Here is a 22,150-nt window from a genome sequence, read left to right as displayed (position 1 = left end):
GTTATTTTCTCCCAGCAGTTACTGTAGAGACTTTGCATGAGTGTACCAATCTCTCTGCGCAGAGCAGTGATAGAACCTGGAGAAAGCAGGTCAAAGAAGCCTTTGGGAAGCAGAGAAACATCTCATTGAATACTTTGGACTACTGAATACTTTATGCTCTTAAACCATGTTTCCCAGGTTTTTTTTCCCTTCATCCATAACTCCATTTTTTTTGCTTGCATGTGTCTATAGCCATGTGTATGTGGTACATTTAAAAGGGAAATTGTTTTAACTCGTCAAATTATATGCTGGTAGTTCATAGCTGTTTACTTGTGATCAGAATTTATTTATTTTTAACTAATAGTCATTTATGTTAAGTACAGAAACCTGGTCAGTATTTTCTGTTAAACTCAGTCTGTCAAAGAAGAAAATTGGAGTCTTTCTGTATTTTGATTAAATCATTATTTAACTCTTGTGATGACCCCAGGCTCAGCATTGAAATTTTATTCCATTTGTGTTGTAACACAATGTAAATTAAAGCAATAGTTTAAACAATTGCAAACATGGATACAGGAACATGCCATTCAAACCCTTGCTTCTGATCCCTGTCAGAACATGGCTGCCTGAATCAGGACAAATAAGTATCCACTGATTGTCATGGTAAAGTCTCTAACACAAAAGTTGGCAAGTCATGTTGAGGTTGTACAGGACATTGGTGAGACCTCTTCTGGAATACAGTGTCCAGTTCTGGTTGCCTAGTTATAAGAAGGATATTATTAAGCTGGAGAGGGTTCAAAAGAGATTTACCAAGTTGTTACCAGTTCTGGAAGGTTTAAATTATAAAAAAAAGGCTGGATAGGCTGGGACTTTTTCACAGGGGTGTAGGACATTGAGAGGCGATCTTACATAAGTTTATAAAATAATGAGGGGTTTGATAGGGTTCATGGTAGTTATCTTTTCTCTGGGAGGGGGATTTCAAGACTAAGAGACACATTTTTAAAATGAGAGGAGAGAGATTTTAAAAAGACATGAGGGGCAAATTATTTGTGCACAGAGGGTGGTTCATGTGTGGAATGAACTTCCTGAGGAAGTGGTGGATGTGGGTACAATATAACATTTAAAAGACATTTGGATAAGTACATGAACAGGAAAGGTTTGAAGGGATATGTGCCAGGCACAAGCAGGTGGGACTAGTTTAGTTTGGGATTATATTTGGCATAGACTGGTTGGACCGAAGGGTCTGTTTCTATGCGGTAATATTTTATGATTCTAACGACTCTGTGAAGGTTGGGCATTTAGGTAAGATTCAAGAGCAATTTTTTTTCAGGAGAGGGAGAGAGGGGAAGGAATCCAACAAAACAAGAAGTTACAATACTGACTGTGTATTTTTAATATTACAACTTAGCCTAAGTCAATATTAAAATTAAATCAGCCCCAGCACTCACTACAGCTCACAGTAATGTTACATTGTCGAGTTGTTTGTAAACACAGAACTGTGAAACAAAGCTGTGCAACTTTAAAACCAGTAATTACGAATGTGTGCACGAAGCACAGCCTCAGACACCTGCCCTGGGACAGCTGAGCATGTTTGCAATTACACCAGATATTTCACCCAAGTGGAAAAACACCCGCGCCCAAGGGAAATGATTCAGATTCCACAGCTAATCAACTGTCCCATTCCTATTGCACTCCATGAGTAAAGCAATGGAGTAAAAGCTATTCAGCTAACTCGTGGAAATTCAGGGTCACGGGGAAAACACAGGAAAGCGGACATGAGGAATGTTGGTTCCAGGTGAATGGTGGAGCAGGCTCGAGGGGCCAAATGGCCTACTTCTATTCCTATTTCTTATGGTCTGATGGTCCAACTAAGAGTGTTTTTGAGAGCATTTGAGGGTCAACCATGTCGATGTGAGCTGAGAGTTATTCAGAAGCTAGAATAGCTAATGAACACCAAGAGGCTTAAAAGTAATGTTTTAGAAAAACACTGCAAATTACATCAAATATTGAATTCATTTTACCTCACATTGAGTATCCGTTCCATGAGAAATCAGTGGCTGTAGAGCACAGAGAAAAAAGGACAAAGAAGGAAACGAGTTAAAGAACAGAAGCAAACAGAAAAATTCCAGCCATTTAGCAAAAGCAGTCAAGAAGGAAACAAAGTGATTAGCAGCGTTGAAGGTAAGTTTGCACTCCTGGCGGTCTCTGCATCCAGCACAGATTAATGGAGGCGGTGGTGGAGAAGTGTTTGGGCCCAGTATGAGGCAGCAGCGAGGTGGGCCACAACTAGACTCGTGACGGTGGCGGAGTTGAGTTTGGGCTGGTGCAGTACCCGGTGGCATCAGTGGTGTGTGCATTGGCAAGGTCCAGTGAGGACTCATAGTGTTGAGGGCGTCGGTGGAGGCGAGTTGGTGCCAAAGAGTGGGCATCTTTTGTTCCAGCGACGGTGGCAAAGGGGACTCGTACCCAGCCACCAGGCCCATGGCACATGAGGGAACACTTAACAAGAAGGACTGTAAAGTTGGACACTTCCTTTATTTCTTCATTTTTCTGCCTTTGTATTCAATGTTTTGGTTTATTTTTCTGTGTTTTAAGATGGACAAGAGCGTGGCGATACTATACAATACTTTTCAGTGTGTTTTGTAACAAGATTCACATGTCAATAAATAAACCAAATCAAAATTTCACAGGGAAATATACTCAAATAGAGGTAGAGTTGAAAAGTGTGGGTGGTGAAAAAGCATAGCCATTCAGGCAGAATCCGAGGAGAGGGGAATCGACATTTTGAGCATAAGCCCTTCACTCCTGATGAAGGGCTTATGCCCAAAACATAAATTCTCCTGCTCCTAGGATGCTGCCTGACTGGCTGTGCTTTTCCAGCACTACACTTTTCGACTCTGATCTCCAGCATCTGCAGTCCTCACTTTCTCCTTCAAATAGAAGTAGTCACCAGACAGATGTGTATAAATCTAGAGACACATGTACATACAGAGTATCTAGTAAGTTCTTCTGCACTGTTCATCATCACCCCATGCCAGTCTTTGGCAGCATTTTGATAACACTCAAACTTTGACTGACAAGTGACAGGCATAGTTCATGCTGTATAATTGTCACAAAACTATTGTATGAAGCAAGAGGAAGTCCAGCTACCTCGTGAACACCACATCGCTGATACACATCCGGCCACATCATAAATGTGTCTATTCATTGTGGACCAAGCAACTTCTTGTTTACAAGGCATTGCAAACAGTGAAGCAAGAATCCACAAAGCAAACCATCGTGCGGCTAAGTTGTTACTGAGCAGACACTGACCAGCACAGTCTTCCTCACCATGAGAAAGGGCACTGCCAGTTTTAGGTCAGTTTCAGTCAACATATTTCTACTGAAATCCATGAAAAGAACTGAAGACAATTACTCAGGGTATGTGAACTATTGAGCCATTGTTTGTGTGTGAGCAAGAGTTCCTTATCATTTTTTCAATAAATTGTGGGTGTGTTGCTTTTATGGCTGAATTAACATATAATAGATGACAGACTGAGATCTGTAAGACAGAGGAGTGGGGTGTTTATCAGACACAGTCATAGTCAGGGCCCTGAGCTGACATCTGCCAGTCAGATCACATGAACAGAAGTTGTTTCCAGATTAAACAGACTTTAAAAAAAAGACTTCCGAAGGCTGGATTATCTCAATGGAGATGTGTCGATTTTTCAAAACTGAGGGCATAAAGAGAGGTCAATAAGTGGTTTGGGAATAGGCTCCATAACCTGATCCAAATGTCCATCCACTCCCACTCCCCAGGAAAACTGTTCTTGTTTAGGGGTGGTTTTTGTTACTTAGATGCAGAGAAGGCAGTTACCATCACTCACACACACGTATTCCTGGTTTTTGTCTCATTAAAATGCATTAATTCCTTCCTGATTAGCTGCACTGGAATGTCTGCTAGTGATCAATGACTTCAATGACCCAGGGAATGCAATGACCAACAGGGTAAGGAGTGGGCGCTTCTCAATAGGAATTGAGCAGCCAGGGCCCATGTCAGGACTCAGTGCTAGAACCCAGTTGATGCAATTAATTCAATCCATAGATGCAACCAGGATCTAGGATACAAGATTAGATTCCCTACAGTGTGGAAACAGCCCTTCGGCCCAACAAGTCGACACCAACCTTCCGAAGAGTAACCCACCCAGACCCATTTCCCTCTGACTAATGCACCTAACACTACGGGCAATTTAACATGGCCAATCCACCTGACCTGACCCAGAGGAAACCCACACAGACACGGGGAGAATGTGCAAACTCCACACAGATAGTTACCCGAGGCTGGAATCAAACCCAGGAACGTGTCACTGTGAGGCAGCAGTGCTAACCACTTAGCCACCGTGCCGCCCTAAACTCCTGGGCAGTAAATCTTTCCACCATGGCATGGTGGAAAGATTGTAAATAGATACAATACACAGAGCTAAGTGATCCTACAACCTACAGATCAGATCTAAGCTCTGTAGTCCAACCACATCTGGTCCTTAATGGTGGTGGATAAGTAAGAACAACTACAAGAGGATGAAGCTGATATCCTTATATTCAACAGCACCAGAACAACATTACAAAATACAAGGCTATGGTATTTGTGTCCAGCTTCAGCCAGAGGTAACCAGTGGATGAGCCATCTCAGTCTCCTCTGGAGTTTCCGGTGTCACACATGTCAGTCTTCGGCCAACTGGATTCACTCTAGACACGATACTAAGAAAAGGCTGAATGTACATGGTTGCAACTGCAAAGGTGATAGGCCCTGACAATATTCCAATGTAACACAAGAAGCCTTAGGTTCTAGAACTTGCCACGGGCCTAGCCAAGTTATTTCAGTACAGTTCTATACTAGCATTCATTTATCAGTGTACAGAATTGCCCAGGTACACAAAAAAGCAGGTCAAATCCAACCTGGCCAATTACCACCTCTGCTCTTTAGAAGGACAAGGCCAACAGGTACTTGGGGAAACCACTTCCAGCAAATTCCCCTCTAAGCCACACAGCATCTTGACTTGGAAATCCATCTCCATTCCTTCAGTGTCACTGGGTCAATATCCTGGGTCTCCCTCTCTCCACTTTGAGGTCTGCAGCACTTCAACAAGATGGCTCACCACACTTTCTCAAGGGCAATAAATAACCAGCAAAGCCCGCATTCCATGACTATAGAATCCCTACAGTGTGGGAGCAAGCCATTCGGCCCATCAAGCCCACACCGACCCTCCAAACGGCATTGCACCCAACCCCCTTCCACCTTATAACTCTGCACTTCCCATGGCTAACCCACCTAGCCTGCACATCCCTGCTCACTATGGGCAATTTAGCATGGCCAATCCACCTAACCTGCACAGCTTGAGACTGTGGGAGGAAACCGGAGCACCCAGAGGAAACCCAAACAGACACGGGGGGAATGTGCAAACTCCACACAGGCTGAGGCTGGAATCAAACCCAGTTCCCTGGCACTGTGAGGCAGCAGTGCCAACCACTGAGCCACTGTTTGGACCAAATAATGAGAAAAGAGCAAACAGATGATTCCAGGTCATAGCTGACATTTGTTACTCATTATAGGAGCAATTTACTGCAGATGCTGGAATCTGTACTGAAAACAAAAAAGTGCTGGAAATCACAGCAGGTCAGGCAACATCCTTGGAGAGAGAACAAGCTAACGTTTCAAGTCCAGATGATTCTTCATCAGAGCCCAGCTGTGATTTGGTACTCATTCTTAGTTACCTTCGGAAGTTGGGTGGTTGTGTGATATACCAGTATTATGCTGTAATTAAAGATTTGGAATGGGAATCACTATAGTAAGGGAGGGAGAAAAATAGACTGACCATACTCAATCAACTATGGAATAGACTGGTGGGATTTGTTAACGTCAAATCCCTGCTGCACCCTGGCAATGTCAACACCTCAGGTAGTCGTCCACACAATATACTCCCACAGAAGTTTATCATTCATTCCAAGGAGAAACTCGCGATGGAACAGGCTGCCAAAGGAAAAGCCCAGCGTCTGAGGAGCAGGACAATCAACATTTCAGGCATAAGCCCTTCATCGGGAAATGCCAAAGGAAACAGTCACAACCACCATTACTCCAAATCTTCAAGATCATCTTTCATTCTAAGAATCACCATATCAGCAACTCACACCTGGTTCAGCTAGCACTCCCCATTGAAACATTAGCGAAACAAAACCACACAACTGAATTAGAAGCCAAAGATGTCCTGGCCAATGTTTGTGCCTCAATCATGATCACGAAGACAGATTTTCTGGTCGTTATCACATTGCTGACTGCTATGTGCAACCTGACTGCTGCATACCTATATTTAAAGCAGTGACTGCACTTTATTGACAGTAAGGGTGCTGGAAGATCCCTGCTGGTTGGAAAACAATCACTACCTAAATATAAGTCCATTTTAGTACTCAGGTTATTCAACAGAATTCAAATCTTCAAACATTCATGATGAGATTTGAATTTGTGCTCTCTGAATCACTGGCTCTCTGCCACACACAATGACAGATGCCATAAGGTTGCTGGTGGCCCCTGAGGGAAGTAACGGTCCATTTCTTTTACTGTTCAAACCTGTTGGGAGACGTGTGAGGTGTTCACCCCCATAACTTGCAAGTGAAGTGATGGAAATGAACCAAACTATTACAAGTTGAGTCTATCTGCCTCTACCGTCACCTCAATCCAAAACTACTCATGTTCCTTTGATTCAAGGAGTGTCATTCCTGAAAATCTACAGTGATAATGTTGGTGCAACACCTCTGTCCTGTGTATGCATTTGGTTTCCTTATTCAAGAAAAGGTACACGTATTGGAGGCAGTTCAGAGAAGGTTGATTTAAGGGGTGGAGGAGTTGTGTTATGAGGATAGGTTGGGTGCATTGGTCTATATTCATCGGAGTTTCTAAAGTGTGAGAAGTGATCTTATTAAAACATATGGATCTGAGAGTGCTTTACTGAATGGACTCTGAGAGGATATTACCTCAATGGATGAATCAAGAACCAGAGGGCAGAGTTCAATAAGAAGTGATCGCACTTAGTGATGATGAGATTTTGTTTCTATCAGAGGGTCATTAATCCTTGGAATTCACCACTGCAGGGAGCAGTGGATCATTGGATATATTCAAGGTCATCAGAGACAGATTTTGATCTGAAAGATTATGGGGATATACAGAAAAGTGGGCAAGGCCACAGTTTAGATCAACCATGATCTTAATGAATGATCAGGGGGGCCAAATGGCCTACTCTTTTTCCTGCCTCGTTTGTTCTTGTACACCTCCTAGTTGTATGAATGATGAACTCACAGTTTCTGGGGTTAGTGGGAGAGTGTTGAGTAGCCCCTCCCCAAATGCCTCCCATCCTCCGTTTCAACCCTCACAGCAAACTCTTCTGAAATGGGATTGGTCTGGACCTCATAGTCAGATCCACTCACCCTGATATAGGGTTAGAAATGTCTGATCTTACTTGACCTACATTCTCTGGGGCTACACTGGTTCTGTAATCAACAGGGAAACATGTACCCTCTATTTCAAGAGTCCTCACCCAGCACCACCCCATCCTCCTACAACCACCCTCAGGGCTCTAGTTTCACATTAACTAACAACATCTGGTTCATAAATAGAAAACAGGGCAAGGACATCCTGGAAACAACAAAGGAACGGTGCAATGGAGTCCTTAATTACTAATTGGATCATCCAATCTGTGAGAGTGACAATGGGAGGACCCAGTCAGATTACAATACAGTACACCCTTAGGATTGGTATCCGTTTTATGTGGAACATTACCAAGGTATTTGAAGGAGTTATCAGCTTTGAATAGATTTCCTAATGGGTTTGAATGGATAGTAGAATAATTACAGCATGGAAACAGGCCATTCCACCCATCATGTCCCTGCCAGCTCTCTGTGACTCTGCTAGCCCAACCATGTCTCTTCAGGTAACTATCCCAGTCCCTTCTGCAATCCACAATCAAATGTATCTCCAGTAGACTCACTGCTGGCAGTTCCTCTATCGTGGAAGTTCACTCGCCATTCTCCCAAAGATCCAGCTGTTAGCAGTTTGTGGAAGCAGGAAATTGCAACTGGCTTTGAGAAACACTTAAAAAAAACCCACTTCCACTGATTTCTAGAGAGAATGTGAAATGATCTTTCTAAGTGCAGGTTACCAGACCTTGTTATGAAAACCCTCCAGACCAATTCCCAGGGTAGCCCAGTTCCGCAACATGCTCTCAGTTTAATGTAAAGACATGAAGCATTGTCAATCATCATTGTGTGTGGGAACAGGAAGGCGTGTACACTTGAGTGAGGGTGAAGTAATCTTGAAGCCTACTCACTCTTTTCATGTTCATTTCCTTTCAATCCTGACCCGGAGGCACTGACTCCTGCTTGGATTCAATTACATAGAAACATTGGAGTAGCTGTAGGCCATTCAGCCCATCAGGTCTGCCCCAACCCTCAATTAGATCGTGGTTGATCACCTACCTGAAAGACAATTTCCCATACTTTCCCCATAATCTTTGATGTCATTCATCTCCAGAAAAATACCACAAAAAAGGCTCAAGGTTTTAGCTTCCACAGCCCCTGGGATAAGGAAATTCCTTACGTGTGGTGGGCTACTCAATCATAGAGGCCTATTGCCCTCAAATCCCATCCCATATCCATGTGCCTTTCACTTTCTCTTGTGTAATTATTAAGGGTTTTAGTAGCTCTGTGTGCCAAACCACCCCACCAGCAGTAATGAGGTTCACTGTTCCTACAGCTCTACCATATAACTTAGAACAAGCTAGACGTCAAGTGGTTAGGTCAGTGTTTAGGTAACTATTATATGTTTATAACAGGAAATAGCTTTGCCCCTTAGACTGCCAAGTTAATCATTGCTTTAATTTTAACAGGTGGGAATATAGAATAGATTTTAGTATCAATGATATTGCTTTTGAATGGGGGGGAAGTATCTAACTATAATGCTATAAAGACAGTTTGGTGAGGATGGGAAAACGCAGAAAACACTGGAGGAATAGAGACGGGAAAAGGACAGACACTCTGACAATATTGTAGCGCTTCACAACCATGTCAAACATTAAGAGTTACTCTCTGCTACCTTTGTGAATTTTTAACCGTAGTTATTTTCTCACATTCAGCAGCACTGAAATGCCTCATAAGTAAACTTCATATCCTGCTTTGATCTAGAGTGTGCCTCTTTCTGGGCATAGTCTCAATAAACAACAGCCAGTCCTTATTCTACAGATCAACTTCTAAAATGTACAACACTGCTACCAGTGAATACTAATGTGGAATTCTGCATCAATATCAAAACAGCAAAATACAAACTTTGAACCAAGTGGTTTTGTAATACGTGATAGAACCAGGGAGAATACACAGTGAGATATATGCCCCTACACTCCTTGATGTTGAATAATGGACGCAATTTGCTTACGTTCTACCCAGTGTCCAAGCATACATTAACTTCCCTCAAACTGTTCTGATTTCATGGCTATGAGCTGTAGGTCTGATAAATATTCATCTCATAAAGCAGGAAGCAGGAGCCAGACTGTTCTTCGTAAACAAAGACCACTATTCCCTTCGACAAATCAGTCCCTTTCCAGATACGATGTGGAGGTGCTGGGTTTAAGGCAGACAAGATCAGAAGTCACATGACATCAGGTTATAGTCCAACAGGTTTATTCAAAATCACATGCTTTCGGAGCCTATTCCGCCTCTCCCTGTGGCTCTAACCCTGGCAACATCCTTGTAAATCTTTTGTGAACACTTTCAAGTTTCACAACATCCTTCCTATAGCTGGGAGACCAGAATTGAACACAGTATTCCAAAAATGGCCAAACCAATGTCCTGCACAGTTACAACATGACCTCCTAACTCGCATACTCAATGCACTGACCAATAAAAGCAAGCATACCAAACACTTTCTTCACTATCCTGCCTACATGCAACTCCACTTTCAAGAAACTATGAACCTGCAATCCAAGGTCCCTTTGATCAGCAGCACTCCCCAGGACCTTACCATTAAGTGTATAAGCCCTGCCCTGATTTGTTTCTCACTCTTTGCTAACAGGAATTGTACATTTAGTGCTCCACAGGAAGAGAGTGGAGTCAGGCCTAGCTTTCTGCCAGTCCAACACAGACAATGGCAGGAAGTGTGGATGGTCATATAAAGGGTCTGTTCAGTTATCAACCCTTCCATTTCCTCAATATATGTTAATCGTGACTTGTATGGGTAAGAAATGCCTTGGTTTTTGCAATGGGGACCTGTCATATTCCAATGATTTTTCTTGATACACAAAGACTGTACAGATTGCTTTAATATCTGTGAAAATAAATAAAGATATTTTTATGAATAAAGTATATTTTTACAATTAAAAAGTATGGGATGGTCATATGAAACAGATATCTTTGAGCGTTAGCAATGTATGTATTTGTAACATATTTGTAACAGTTCCTGAATGTTAACAAGATGATATAGCTGGTTGTGGCTGGTTATGGTACTTGAAAATATCAATGAATAAGTGAGCACATGGAATCAACCAGCACTCCTAACTTCAGCTAAACTTGAGCTGAGCTTCAAAAACTCAGCAAGAATAAAGTTGGGTAATCAGGCCCTGCCGAAGGGAAAATACCATTTCTTCCATTAGGCAGCTTATAGTTGAATTAAGAGTGTGGTGCTGGAAAAGCACAGCAGGTCAGGCAGCATCCGAGAAGCAGGAAAATCAATGTTTCGAACAAAAGCCCTTCATTCCTGGCATGCTGGCCTTCATAACAAGAGGAATTAAGTATAGAAGCAAAAAGGTCCTTCTGCAGCTGTACAGGACCTGGTGAGACCGTACCTGGAGTATGTGTGCAGTTTTGGTCTCCAAATTTGAGGAAAGATATTCTGCCTTTTGAGGCAGTGCAGCATAGGTTCACGAGGTCCTTCTGCAGCTGTACAGGACCTGGTGAGACCGTACCTGGAGTATTGTGTGCAGTTTTGGTCTCCAAATTTGAGGAAAGATATTCTGCCTTTTGAGGCAGTGCAGCATAGGTTCACGAGGTCAATTCCTGGAATGGCGGGACTATCTTATGCTGAAAGACTGGAGCGACTGGGCTTGTATACCCTTGAGTTTAGAAGGCTAAGAGGGGATCTGATTGAGACGTATAAGATTATTAAAGGATTGGACACTCTGGAGGTAGGAAGCATGTTTCTGCTGATGGGTGAGTCCCGAACCAGAGGACACAGTTTAAAAATAAGGGGTCGGCCACTTAGAACAGAGTTGTGGAGAAACTTCTTCACCCAGAGAGTGGTTGTGTGGAATGCTCTGCCCCAGAGGGCAGTGGAGGCCAAGTCTCTAGATATATTCAAGAAAGAGTTGGATAGAGCTCTTAAGGATAGTGGAATCAAGGGTTATGGGGATAAGGCAGGAACAGGATACTGATTGAGGATGATCAGCCATGATCATAATGAATGGTGGTGCTGGCTCGAAGGGCAGAATGGCCTACTCCTGCACCTATTGTCTATTGTCTATTGTCCTCTAATGCTGCCTGACCTGCTGTGCTTTTCCAGCACCACACTCTTGACTCTAATTTCCAGCATCTGCAGTACTCACTTTCACCTAGCTTATAGTTGAATGTCTGGCTCTGCTGTACACAGAGTTGTTCTAACTGATTTCCCAGGCTGTTCCCTAGTTTTAACTTCTGAACATTTCACAAGCACAAGTGCAGGGTAGTGTGGATGTGCAGAGAGATCTTGTTGCCCATGTACATAGATCCCTGAAACTTGCCACTCAGGTTGATAGTGCTGTTAAGAAGGCATACGATGTGTTAGGTTTCATTGGCAGAGGGATTGAGTTCCAGAGCCGTAATGTCATGCTGCAACTATACAAAACACTAGTGCAGCCTCATTTGGAATATTGTGCCCCATTACAGGAAGGATGTAGAAGCATTGGAAAAGGTGCAGAGGAGATTTACCAGGATGTTGCCTGGTCTGGAGAGAAGGTCTTATGAGGAAAGGCTGAGAGACTTGGGTCTGTTCTCATTGGAGAGAAGAAGGCTAAGGGAGGATTTGATAGAGACATACAAGATTATCAGAGGATTAGACAGGGTAGACAGTGAGAGTCTTTTTCTAGGATGATGACGTTGACTTGTACGAGGGGGCATAGCTGCAAATTGAGGGGTGATAGATTTAAGACAGATGTCAGAGGCAGATTCTTTACTCAGAGAGTGGTAAGGGTGTGGAATGCCCTGCCTGCCAATGTAGTTAACTCAGCCACACTGGGGCATTCAAACAATCCTTGGATAAGCACATGGATGATGATGGGATAGTGTAGGGGGATGAGCTTAGACTGGTTCACAGGTCAGCACAACATCGAGGGCTGAAGGGCCTATTCTGCGCTGTATTGTTCTATGTTCTATGTTCTCTGTTCTATGCACAGTAAAATTCTAAAATGTTTGCCTTCTCCTCCAGTCTTGACCCAGGTCGGGCTACCCATCTCCACAAAATTGCAGCACTCTCTCTCTTCCCACTGTAAAATGCTCACTTCAGTAATACAATTGATGACTGGTGAATGGCTGTGGTACTTGGATCAGCTGCTACCTGTTCAGAGAAGTCATTACACATCTCTGGAGCAAGTAGGACTTAAACTCAGCCCTCCTGGTTCAGAGGTGGGGACATCAACATTGCACTACAAGAACCGTTATACTGAGTCCAGCTTTCCAATTCATGTAAAGTTTGGGGTATGTGGAGAACTTCTATTGTCCCGGAAATAATGCCAGTCACTTACTCCAGTTTTGAATGTGGGTAAAGATCATCAGTGTCAGACTGTGTCCGCAGTTCTCTCTCTCCTGCCTCCAAGCAGTTGGTAATGTCCAGCAGCAGGGATATGCTGGCACCTCACCTCAGCTGAAGAGCTAAACTAAGAGAGGGTACTGTCAGCATCGTCTGCCATCTAAGTACATGAAATCTGGAATAATGGAGGAGGAGGATGATCCTAGAAACAGATCAATAGCCCTGAAGACAGACATGAAGAAGACATGTGACTCGTCCACACAGTCTCCTGACAAAACGGACCAGACACCTTGGAAAAGATCGCCATCTTACAGATTACCCCCTCCCCCCCACCAAGTTAGCAATCAAACCTGGTTACAAAGTGCTGTTGCATACAACATAAGACTGACACAACATTATATCCAACTCTCAGCAAAAAGCAGGAATCTGAAGAAGAAAGTCAGAAATGCAACGCATGCACTTACGTGATTTGGATGTGCCAGGCCCATGTTGCCATGGAATTCAGCAGATGACATCGGCACTTGGTAGATCTGACTGTGTGACTGGGACATGGAGGGCACCTGATAGACATTATCCTTTGACCCGGAGCTAGGAGTTGAGGTCAAGTTTTGATGTTGCTTCTTTGGCGTCTGGTAGATATTTTGTTGTGACGGCCTGCTCTGTGATGAGTAAGGTGGCAAGTACAAAGACGGGATGTCATACTGCGACCCAGTGAGCAGCTGCAGACGGTTTCCAGGAGCAATGCCTTGCCGTCCGTGCAGAGAGCAACGCCACCATCCCTCGTTTCCTTTGACATTTCTTTCTATCACCGTCAGGATGTCTCCTTTACGGAATTCCAGCTCATCAGGTGTCTCTGCTTTATTGTCGTAGAGAGCCTTTGCCATAAGGTTCTGTAACAACGATAAAGGGACAGTTAGGAAAACACTTTATCAAAACCATAATTTTTCTGTTATAAATGTACTGCCCACAGCAATGCACCGATGCCTCAATTGCACAATGTCATCCTTCTTCCCATTGCTTTGCCATCTCCTGTCTCTGTAATCCCTTCAAGCCCACAATTCTTTAAGACATTAGTACTCATGTAACTCTGAAATATTGCGCATTCTTGATTCCCACCGCACCACTAATGGTACTCTGGCTGTGAAATTCCCTTCCTACAATTTTTTGCCTCACTTTCTTCCTAACATCACCCTAAAAGCTAGACACTTTTCACTAAGTTTTTGAGTAAGAGCTAATATCTCTATGGATTTTTTTTTGCATAAACTGGTGTCAATTTTGATCTAATTATGCTCATAGGGTGGCACAGAGGCTCAGTGGTTAGCACTGCTGCTTCACAGCATCAGGGACCCAGGTTCAATTCCAGCCTCAGGTGACTGTATGGAGTTTGCACATTCTCCCCGTCTGTGTGGGTTTCCTCCAGGTGCTCCGGTTTCCTCCTACAGTCCAAAGGTGTGCAGGTTAGGTTGACTGGCCATGCTAAATTGCCCATAGTGTTCAGGGATGTGTAGGTTGGGTAGGTTAGCCACGGGAAATGCAGGGTTATAGGGATAGAGTTGTGGGGTGGGTATGGATGGGATGCTCTTTGGAGGGTCTGAATGGACTCACGGGCTGATTGGGCTGCTTCCACACTGTAGAGTTTCTATGATTAAGAAGCAAAGAACCCAGGAGATCTTTAGGAAAGTGTCTCATAGCCATGAATTGTAATTAATGAATGACTCTTGACAGGAATTCTTAGCTCACTTTTGAAAAGCAACATTCTGTTGCCAGTTTCTCCCAAAAATCTGCTCATGGTCCAAAGCTGTTAGCAGTGAGTGAGCATCCCTCAATAGTTTTCTGCACTATTTACCAACAGTTACTCTTGTAACTTACACAGCTTACCCTTAAAATGCAAGCAATCGCATCTGCCTTTCGGAACTATATGCATTTCTTGTTTATTCAGCTTGGTAGTTAGATTACATCAGCAACAAATCTACTCTGATTCAGGAGGAACAAGGTATAATTACAGGCCCCTAGAGGAGGAAGTCAAATGTGGTTGATTTCCTGAGTGTTCTTGACTGACGTCTGAGTGCCATGTGTTTAGACCACCCGGTTTAAAGAAGTGATGAAGATGGAAAGGGGGGAGATTTTCATCTCTTCAATCAAAGCTGAACACGTTTCCAGTTCCCAAAGGCAAATTTCAAATCTTGTGATCAGCCATTCTCCAATGTTTTTGTTTAGTTAGTCATCAATATATTTCTCCATCTCTGTGACTGAATCAAAAGAAATGGCAGAGGGATTATAACGTGGGAAATGTCCACGTTGATAAATGAAAAAGAAGCACATTATTAAATGGAGAGAAACTGCAGAAGTCAGTCTTACAGAAGGTTCAGCATGTGCGGGTACATTAACCACAAAATGTTAGTACCCAGGTACAGCAAGAGATTCAGGAGGTAAATGAAATGTTGGTATTTACTGCAAAGAAAATGGAACATAAAAATGGGGAAGTCTTCCTGCAGCTGTACAAGGTCACGGTGAGACCTTACCTGGAGTATTTTGTGCAGTTCGGTTTGAAGAAAATGTAATAATTGTGTTAGAAGCAACTCTGAGAATGTACACCAGACTCAATTCTCAGATGAAGGGCTTTTCTTACAAAGAAAGGTTGATCTATTTTCATTGGAGTTTAGAAAAATGAGAGATGATCGGGTGGAAACATACAAGATCGTGAAAGAACTTGATAGGGTAGATTTCAGGACAATGTTCCTTCTCAGTGAGAACAGGGAAGAGTATAAAATAGCAGATCTCCCTTTTAAGACAGAGCTGAAGGTATTTATTTTCTCCCAGGCAGTCCTTAAACTGTGGAATCTTTTTCCCCAGGAAACAGTGGAGGCTGGGTTATTGTATTCATTCAGACAGATTTCTGATCGACAAGGGAATCAAAAAGGGCAGACAGAAAAGTGCAGTTGAGACCCCAACCTGAATGTATTGAATCTATTTGCTGTACTGGAGTCACCTTCCTTCATTCCTGGTCTATTTAAGAGAGTTCCATTGAATAAGACAGAATCAATGTCAATGGAATCACTAATGCCTTGTAAGAGGGTCTGGGTGCCCTCAGTGACATTACAAAACCATTTCCAATCCTCTTTGGGGCCAGCAATGTACCTTTGACATTAAAATGGTCAATTTTTCTCTGACGTAAAGGAATTTCCACAGACATAATACAAAGGCAGAGGCCAGCTGCTAACTATGCGTGTACAAGATATTATTTGAGTAGGGAACCCAGGCTACATACAGAGTGATTTGTTATGTACATGTGGTATCAAATTCCTTTACAATGAAGAGTTTGTACTGGCCTAAATTCACATAATCTCATACATTTCTGGTGTAGCTAAATGACCTCAGGCATGCAACTATGTATAAAGGTTTACTCAACTTCTATATTAATTTCTCCATAATCAGAGACTGGCAAAGCACAGCAAGGACTAGAGGGGAGTTTGCATTACCTAACTAATTTTCAGATTCATGTCAGGGACAACACGTCAATTCAATTTTGCAAATCTCAAGAACCAATCAATCATTCTCCTGAAATTGTGCCTAAAGGGGTTTGAACACAGCAGAAGCTTTGAAGCATATCTCAGCCAATGCCAGATGAGATTGAAGACCTGTGTAGACTCCTTAAACAAGTAAGGCACATTATGAGTCAAGTAGCATCTGGTTATAGATTCATGGAGATCAACGTCATCATTGCTTCTTCACCATATTAGAAATTCAAGTCAATAATGGAAGTCTGAAAACTCAAAGTCATTGACTTGGTTTCTGGGTGAGAATGAGCTCAATGCAGTACAGGAAAAGGACAGGACAAGGCTGAGGTCCTACATTAGCCGTCACAATTAGTCAACCCTGGTTAACTGCTCTTCTTCAGTGGTATGCTGTGTCAATTCCACCTTTGGGTGTACATGGTATTGTTGAAATTGAACTTAACTGCACTAGTCATGAAGTGGTGATGGAGCAGCAGGGCTGCATGCAGGCTCTTGCCACTCCCATTGCTTTCTTTCTTTTCTTTTTACTTCTTATCTTCCTCCTTCAATTTTTCTTTTCTTTTGGTGAGTTAGTTGGCAGTATCAGTGCAGCAGTAAGAGTGGGCCCTGCGCAGAGTGGCGACGCCTCCTGGTGAGTGGAGGCAGCAGCAGTGGCAGCAGGGATGTCCTTGTTCAGCGGCAGTGGATTATTCAAGATGGCGGTGCCGGCAACATGAGATTTTGGTGGAAGGCAGCTGGCGCGGGACTCGGTGCAACGGTGGCTTGGCCTGGCAGAAGAGTTGGTTGCAGTAGGCCCGGAGCAGGGACACCTGGCATTGGTGATGAGGCAGCTGCAAGGGACGCAACTGAGCTAGGAACTCCTGGTTGTGGGGGTGAATGTGTGTTCAGCATGGACTCAGCATCAGTGAGGTGGGCCCAGTGTGAAGAGATGGCCTGCAAAGAATGGTGACTCCTACGATGGTGTGTCCGGCACAGGCGGTGGCGAAGAGCAAGTTTTATTGGTCAGCCAACTCAGGGTTCAGGACTCATGATGGAAGTGACAGAATGGAGGCAGACTCTCTTTCAGTTATATCTTTTTATTCTTAAACTATTCAAAAAGGTGCCAGATTGTGGTGACCATTAAAGTGTTTGACTGTATTTTATTGTTTATTCACTGTAAAATGCAATTACAATAAATCATTCAAATTCAAGGCACACTGATTCACACAATGCTGGCAGGTCTAGATCACCATGAAATAGTGCTGCATTGTAGATGTCTATGCCTTTGACATAGGGAAATAGCCAACAATGTCAAATGATCACATGGATATTGCACTGATGTTGAGTCCCATATGGTCCTTACTAATGCAAAGCATTCCTTTGATATGAATTTTAGTGTCAGCATGACACCAACCTATACAGCCCAGAGACTAGGAGATCGTATCAAACATCATGTCCCTTTATGTGTTCATAACAAAGCAGATATTAAATGTATTCTGCAATTGGACAGCATTTGCTGGATCATCCAGAATGCGTGACAGATTACATTGTCGACCAATTTAAGATTTTTAGTTGGGCTCATATTATGGCACAACTGCATGGACTGTAAGTTACATATATTAATATACATGGCCCTGGTCTTTGCAGATGAAACATGTAACATACACTACATCTGTTTCAACTCAGCACAATAGCTAACAGACATTCACTGGCTCATTTCATTGAACAAATCAGAATTAATCTCACGGATTTGAATTCTAAAGAAAGCTTGGCTATTAACTGTCAATCAGCATTAGTACATGCATTCTCTGGAGCAATACCTCTACCAATAGCAGTGCATCTGCCATCCAGTCAGTGCTCTCCTCTAATACAGTATGAATGTTGTTTGTCCCTTTGAATTTGAGTTCTTGCAAAATGTCCTGATGAATGCAAGATGACAAAACAATTTTTTTTCAGCAATATAACAGATATTAGGATACACCACCAAACGTTTAAACAAAGAAGCAAAGAATTAGCTTCTAAGCATATTTTAGAGGAGGCAAGATAATAGAGAAGCAAAGACCTTAAGACAAATCCCAAAGTTTCGAGTTGAGACCATTGAAGACTGGCTGCCAATGATAGAGTGAGGGAATCAGAGATGCACAAAGTGCCAGAATTGGGGAATGGAGACATTTGGAGAATGGCAAGGTTGGAGTTGATAGAGCTACCCAGGGGTGAAGGAATTTGAAATCAAGGATGAAAGTTACAAATTCAAGGTGGTATTGTCAAACTGGGAGACAACATAGGCCAGTGAGGACACACCAACTAGGAATAAAAAGAGTAAATCCTGCTGCTGTTGTGGAATCTATAACAATATCTTATGAAGACAAGTTGGCCTTTAGAAAATAAACTGTAAATGACACAGAATTTGTTTTGTTTCCTGAAAATTGGATGCACTGATGGACACATGAGCATCAACACAACACATACCTTGGCAACGTATGTGCTGACATCACAGGTGCAATCTTTGATAAATCTAGAAGGAGTGGCCATAGATTTCAAACAATTTGCAACTGAAGCAAGGGTCATGGTCAAAAAATCGTTTTGAGTAGTTAGAGTATGGAAAGTATTGTCTAGAAGTGTGGTGAAGGCAGCTTCAATTGAGGACACTAAATGATTATTTGGATAGAAATAGTGTGCAAGGATCTGGGGGCAAAGCAGGAGACTGGCAGTAGGTACTGATGCTTATGTGAAGAGCTGGTGCAGACATGATGAGCTGAATGGTCTCATTCTGAGTCATGACAATTCTGTGATTTTGAATTTATGTCACAAAAAGATACAGTAATTTATTGCTGAAAGGCCATGATGCATTGTGAACACCAAGTGACTGGGATTTCTTGCCTGTGAAGGAGAAATTTGGAGAGTCACCATTGTCTTTAAACATTGGCCAACTCCTCTGAATGTGCTCTGAATGTTCACCAATATGTTGACTCTCTTTCTTGCAAGTCAGGCCAAAATGAGGCCACTATTTCCACTGACAAAACTAAAGGATCCAGATATGTTTATGAGCAACATTATGCAAATCCCTTTACAAACCTAAATTGGCTGCTTCCCATGTATTTCAATTTTATCAGAGTTAATAATACAGATGTAGAATTACTTCCACCTCCCACGCCTCATGAATTTGCAGGCTCTACCTCAAAGTATTTTATGTGTTTGAGTAGACCCTTTACATGCACGGCATTGTTTGTCTCAAAAAGAATTTCGTAGTCAGGCTGCTTGCGTATTGAGAAGACTACAGCCATTGTCTTCTGTTCTGCCTCAAAACTCCATTCCCACACCACTAATTCCATCCTTCACCCTGGCAACTGTCTGAGGCTATGCTACATTGTTCACAATCTCAGCGTCATATTTTACCTCGACATTAGCTTCTGACCATGTATCTTCACAGTCAAAAATCCACTTCTGTACCTGCCAGTCTCTGTTCATCTGCTGCTGAAACCCTTGTCCATGCTTTTGCTAATATCTAGACTATTTCCATACACTCCTCACTTGCCTCCCATATTGTAACCTCAGTAAATCTGAGGTCTCTCCATCTTCTACTGCCCTGCTCCATCTTGTGCCCTGTGTTCATCAGCCTATATTAGCCAGTTCCCAAACAAGCAGTGTCTCGATTTTAAAATCCTCACCTTTATTAGAATTTCTCCTCAGTCTTGCCTCTCCCCATCCTTGTAATCTCTTCCAACCCCAAAATAACTATGTTCCCTTTCGTAACTTCGATTTTAATTGCTTCTCCATTGGTGAGTGTGTCTTAAACTGCCTGCAGCTTAAGTTCTTGAATTTCCTCCTTTGCCTTCTCTGTATCTTTCTTTCATGGCAATCTTTAAAACATATATGTTTTACCAAGCGTTTGGTCATCTGTCCTCATATGTTCCAATAGAATTTGGTGTCAATAGAAAGGGGAGGCGATGACATGGACTATTAAGCCAGAAGCCTGAGTCATGTTCCAGGGACCTAGGTTCAAATCCTACTACAGCAGATTTTAAATTCATTAAAAATTTGGAATTAAGAGTATAATGATGACCATGAATCCATTGCAAATTGTTGGGAAAGACCCGGTTGGTTCACTAATGTCCTTTAGGGAAGGACACTATCATCCTTACCAAAATAACTCAACAGAAGCTGGTATCCCGTCACCAAGTCCCCCTTTATTTACATGTGGAGAGTCTTTGACACTGATCCAGATCCCTCAGAGCCAGCTCTCAGAGTGAGCAGAACCTCTGACACTCCGAAGTACATTTTATTTTAATAGAGTCAGTTCCCTCAACTGAGGAAATTCTAAATCTCCTGGTTATATGTTATTTTAGCAGCAGGAACATACTGACTGTGGCTCAGCCACACAAAGACCTGTTCCCTAAACCGAGGAGACTCTAAATCTCCTCCTTATTTTTCCCCCCACACTACCGTATAACAGCAGAAGTGTTATATTTTCCCAGCACCTATGTTGCACTCCTGTTTATATTTTTTTTCTAACTGCCTAACAGCGGTAGTGTTTATATTCTCCTGTTTACATATACCTTTTTTTCTTACCCCTGCACTACTGCCTAACTACGGTAGTGCTTATTTGTCCCCAGCACCCATGTCGTGTGTGTGCAGGTGTCGGACACAGTGAAGAACAACAGGTGTTTAAATCTTTATTTGCATTCCAGCACCAGGAAGAAAGGAAACACCTGAGTGGCCAGTGACATGCAGTGCCCATCCCATCAAAGGGCAATGCTGCGTGATCAAACAGTGAAGGGGAGGGCAGGGATTACATCAAAATAGAGTTGAAGGGGTCAATAATACACTAATTCCTGAACAACATGAGGGATTTGGTGGACACCACGTGCTCCTTCTCCAGAGACACCCGGTGTCAGACATAGCCGCGGAAAAGGGGCAGGCAATTGGGCATAACGACCCCCTTCATGGCCTGCTGTCTGGACCTGTTTATGGCCAGTTTGGCCAGGCCCAGGAGCAGACCCATGAGGAGATCCTCTGACCTACTCTCCCCCCTCTGCACCAGACCCCTGTTTATATCTGTCAGACAGGGATTGGACCAGTTTAACAGCCCCAATCAGGGAATTCCTACTCTACCTGGCTGACCTCGATACACTACATTTACCTGGTCTGGCCTACATGTGACTCCAGAACCACAATAATGTAGATGACTCTTAACTGCTCTCTAGGCAATTAGGGACAGGCAATTACTGCTGGCCTAGCCAGTGATGCCCAGGTCCCTTAAATGAATTTTAAAAATGTATTTTATAATGCTCCTTTGAAGTGCCTTGTGACAGAGGATTAAAGGTGCTATAAAAATACAAATAATTGTTCTTGATCTTTTTCATTCAACATGAAGCACATTTACTTCACAAATCATGGATTTAAAAGAAAGATTTTCACGCCCACATTGATCCAGATTCACTAGGTAAGTTCCCCTCAGTTGCATTAGTATTTGAAGTATTCACTCACTACAACCAAACACTTGCCGCTCAACAACAGCTGGTTTGCAGATTATCAGTTTGTCAGCTCAGCTGATGGTCAGAGCTCGAGGGTTGTTGCTGAGTTGATGTCATGTACTGCATAGGCATGTGGGAAGGCTGTGACAAAAGCTGCATTATTCACAGCTACGTCACCCCATTTTTGCCCAGAGAATGTCAGCTGTGACTGACCCACAGCGCTGCTGCTTATCATGCCCCACACACGTTTGTTCCTGGCTATTTTTATATCCTCGTCAAATTCAGATCCTGTCGACTTCATGTTTGAACTAGCAACTTTGCCTTTGATCCAACAGCAGCTGTCTCTCGTTTTCCATCACCATGTGCTGCAAACATGAAGCAGCATCAGTTATGGGGCATTTCCTTCAGAAAAA

General features: G+C 42.9%; 1 protein-coding gene across 2 annotated transcripts in view; it reads right to left on the bottom strand.

Annotated features, from left to right (window-relative positions):
- Window positions 1-22,150, bottom strand: part of LOC122560001 (enhancer of filamentation 1-like) — a 105,440-nt gene that overhangs the window by 32,362 nt on the left and 50,928 nt on the right. For both annotated transcript variants that reach the window (XM_043710147.1, XM_043710146.1), the window contains exon 2: window positions 13,234-13,659. In XM_043710147.1, coding sequence (XP_043566082.1) covers window positions 13,234-13,659 — 426 coding nt within the window. The remainder of the gene's footprint in view (window positions 1-13,233; window positions 13,660-22,150) is intronic.

Source organism: Chiloscyllium plagiosum, chromosome 20, assembly GCF_004010195.1.
Source record: "Chiloscyllium plagiosum isolate BGI_BamShark_2017 chromosome 20, ASM401019v2, whole genome shotgun sequence".
Taxonomy (NCBI): Eukaryota; Metazoa; Chordata; class Chondrichthyes; order Orectolobiformes; family Hemiscylliidae; genus Chiloscyllium; species Chiloscyllium plagiosum.
This window is presented reverse-complemented; position numbering and strand designations above follow the sequence as displayed.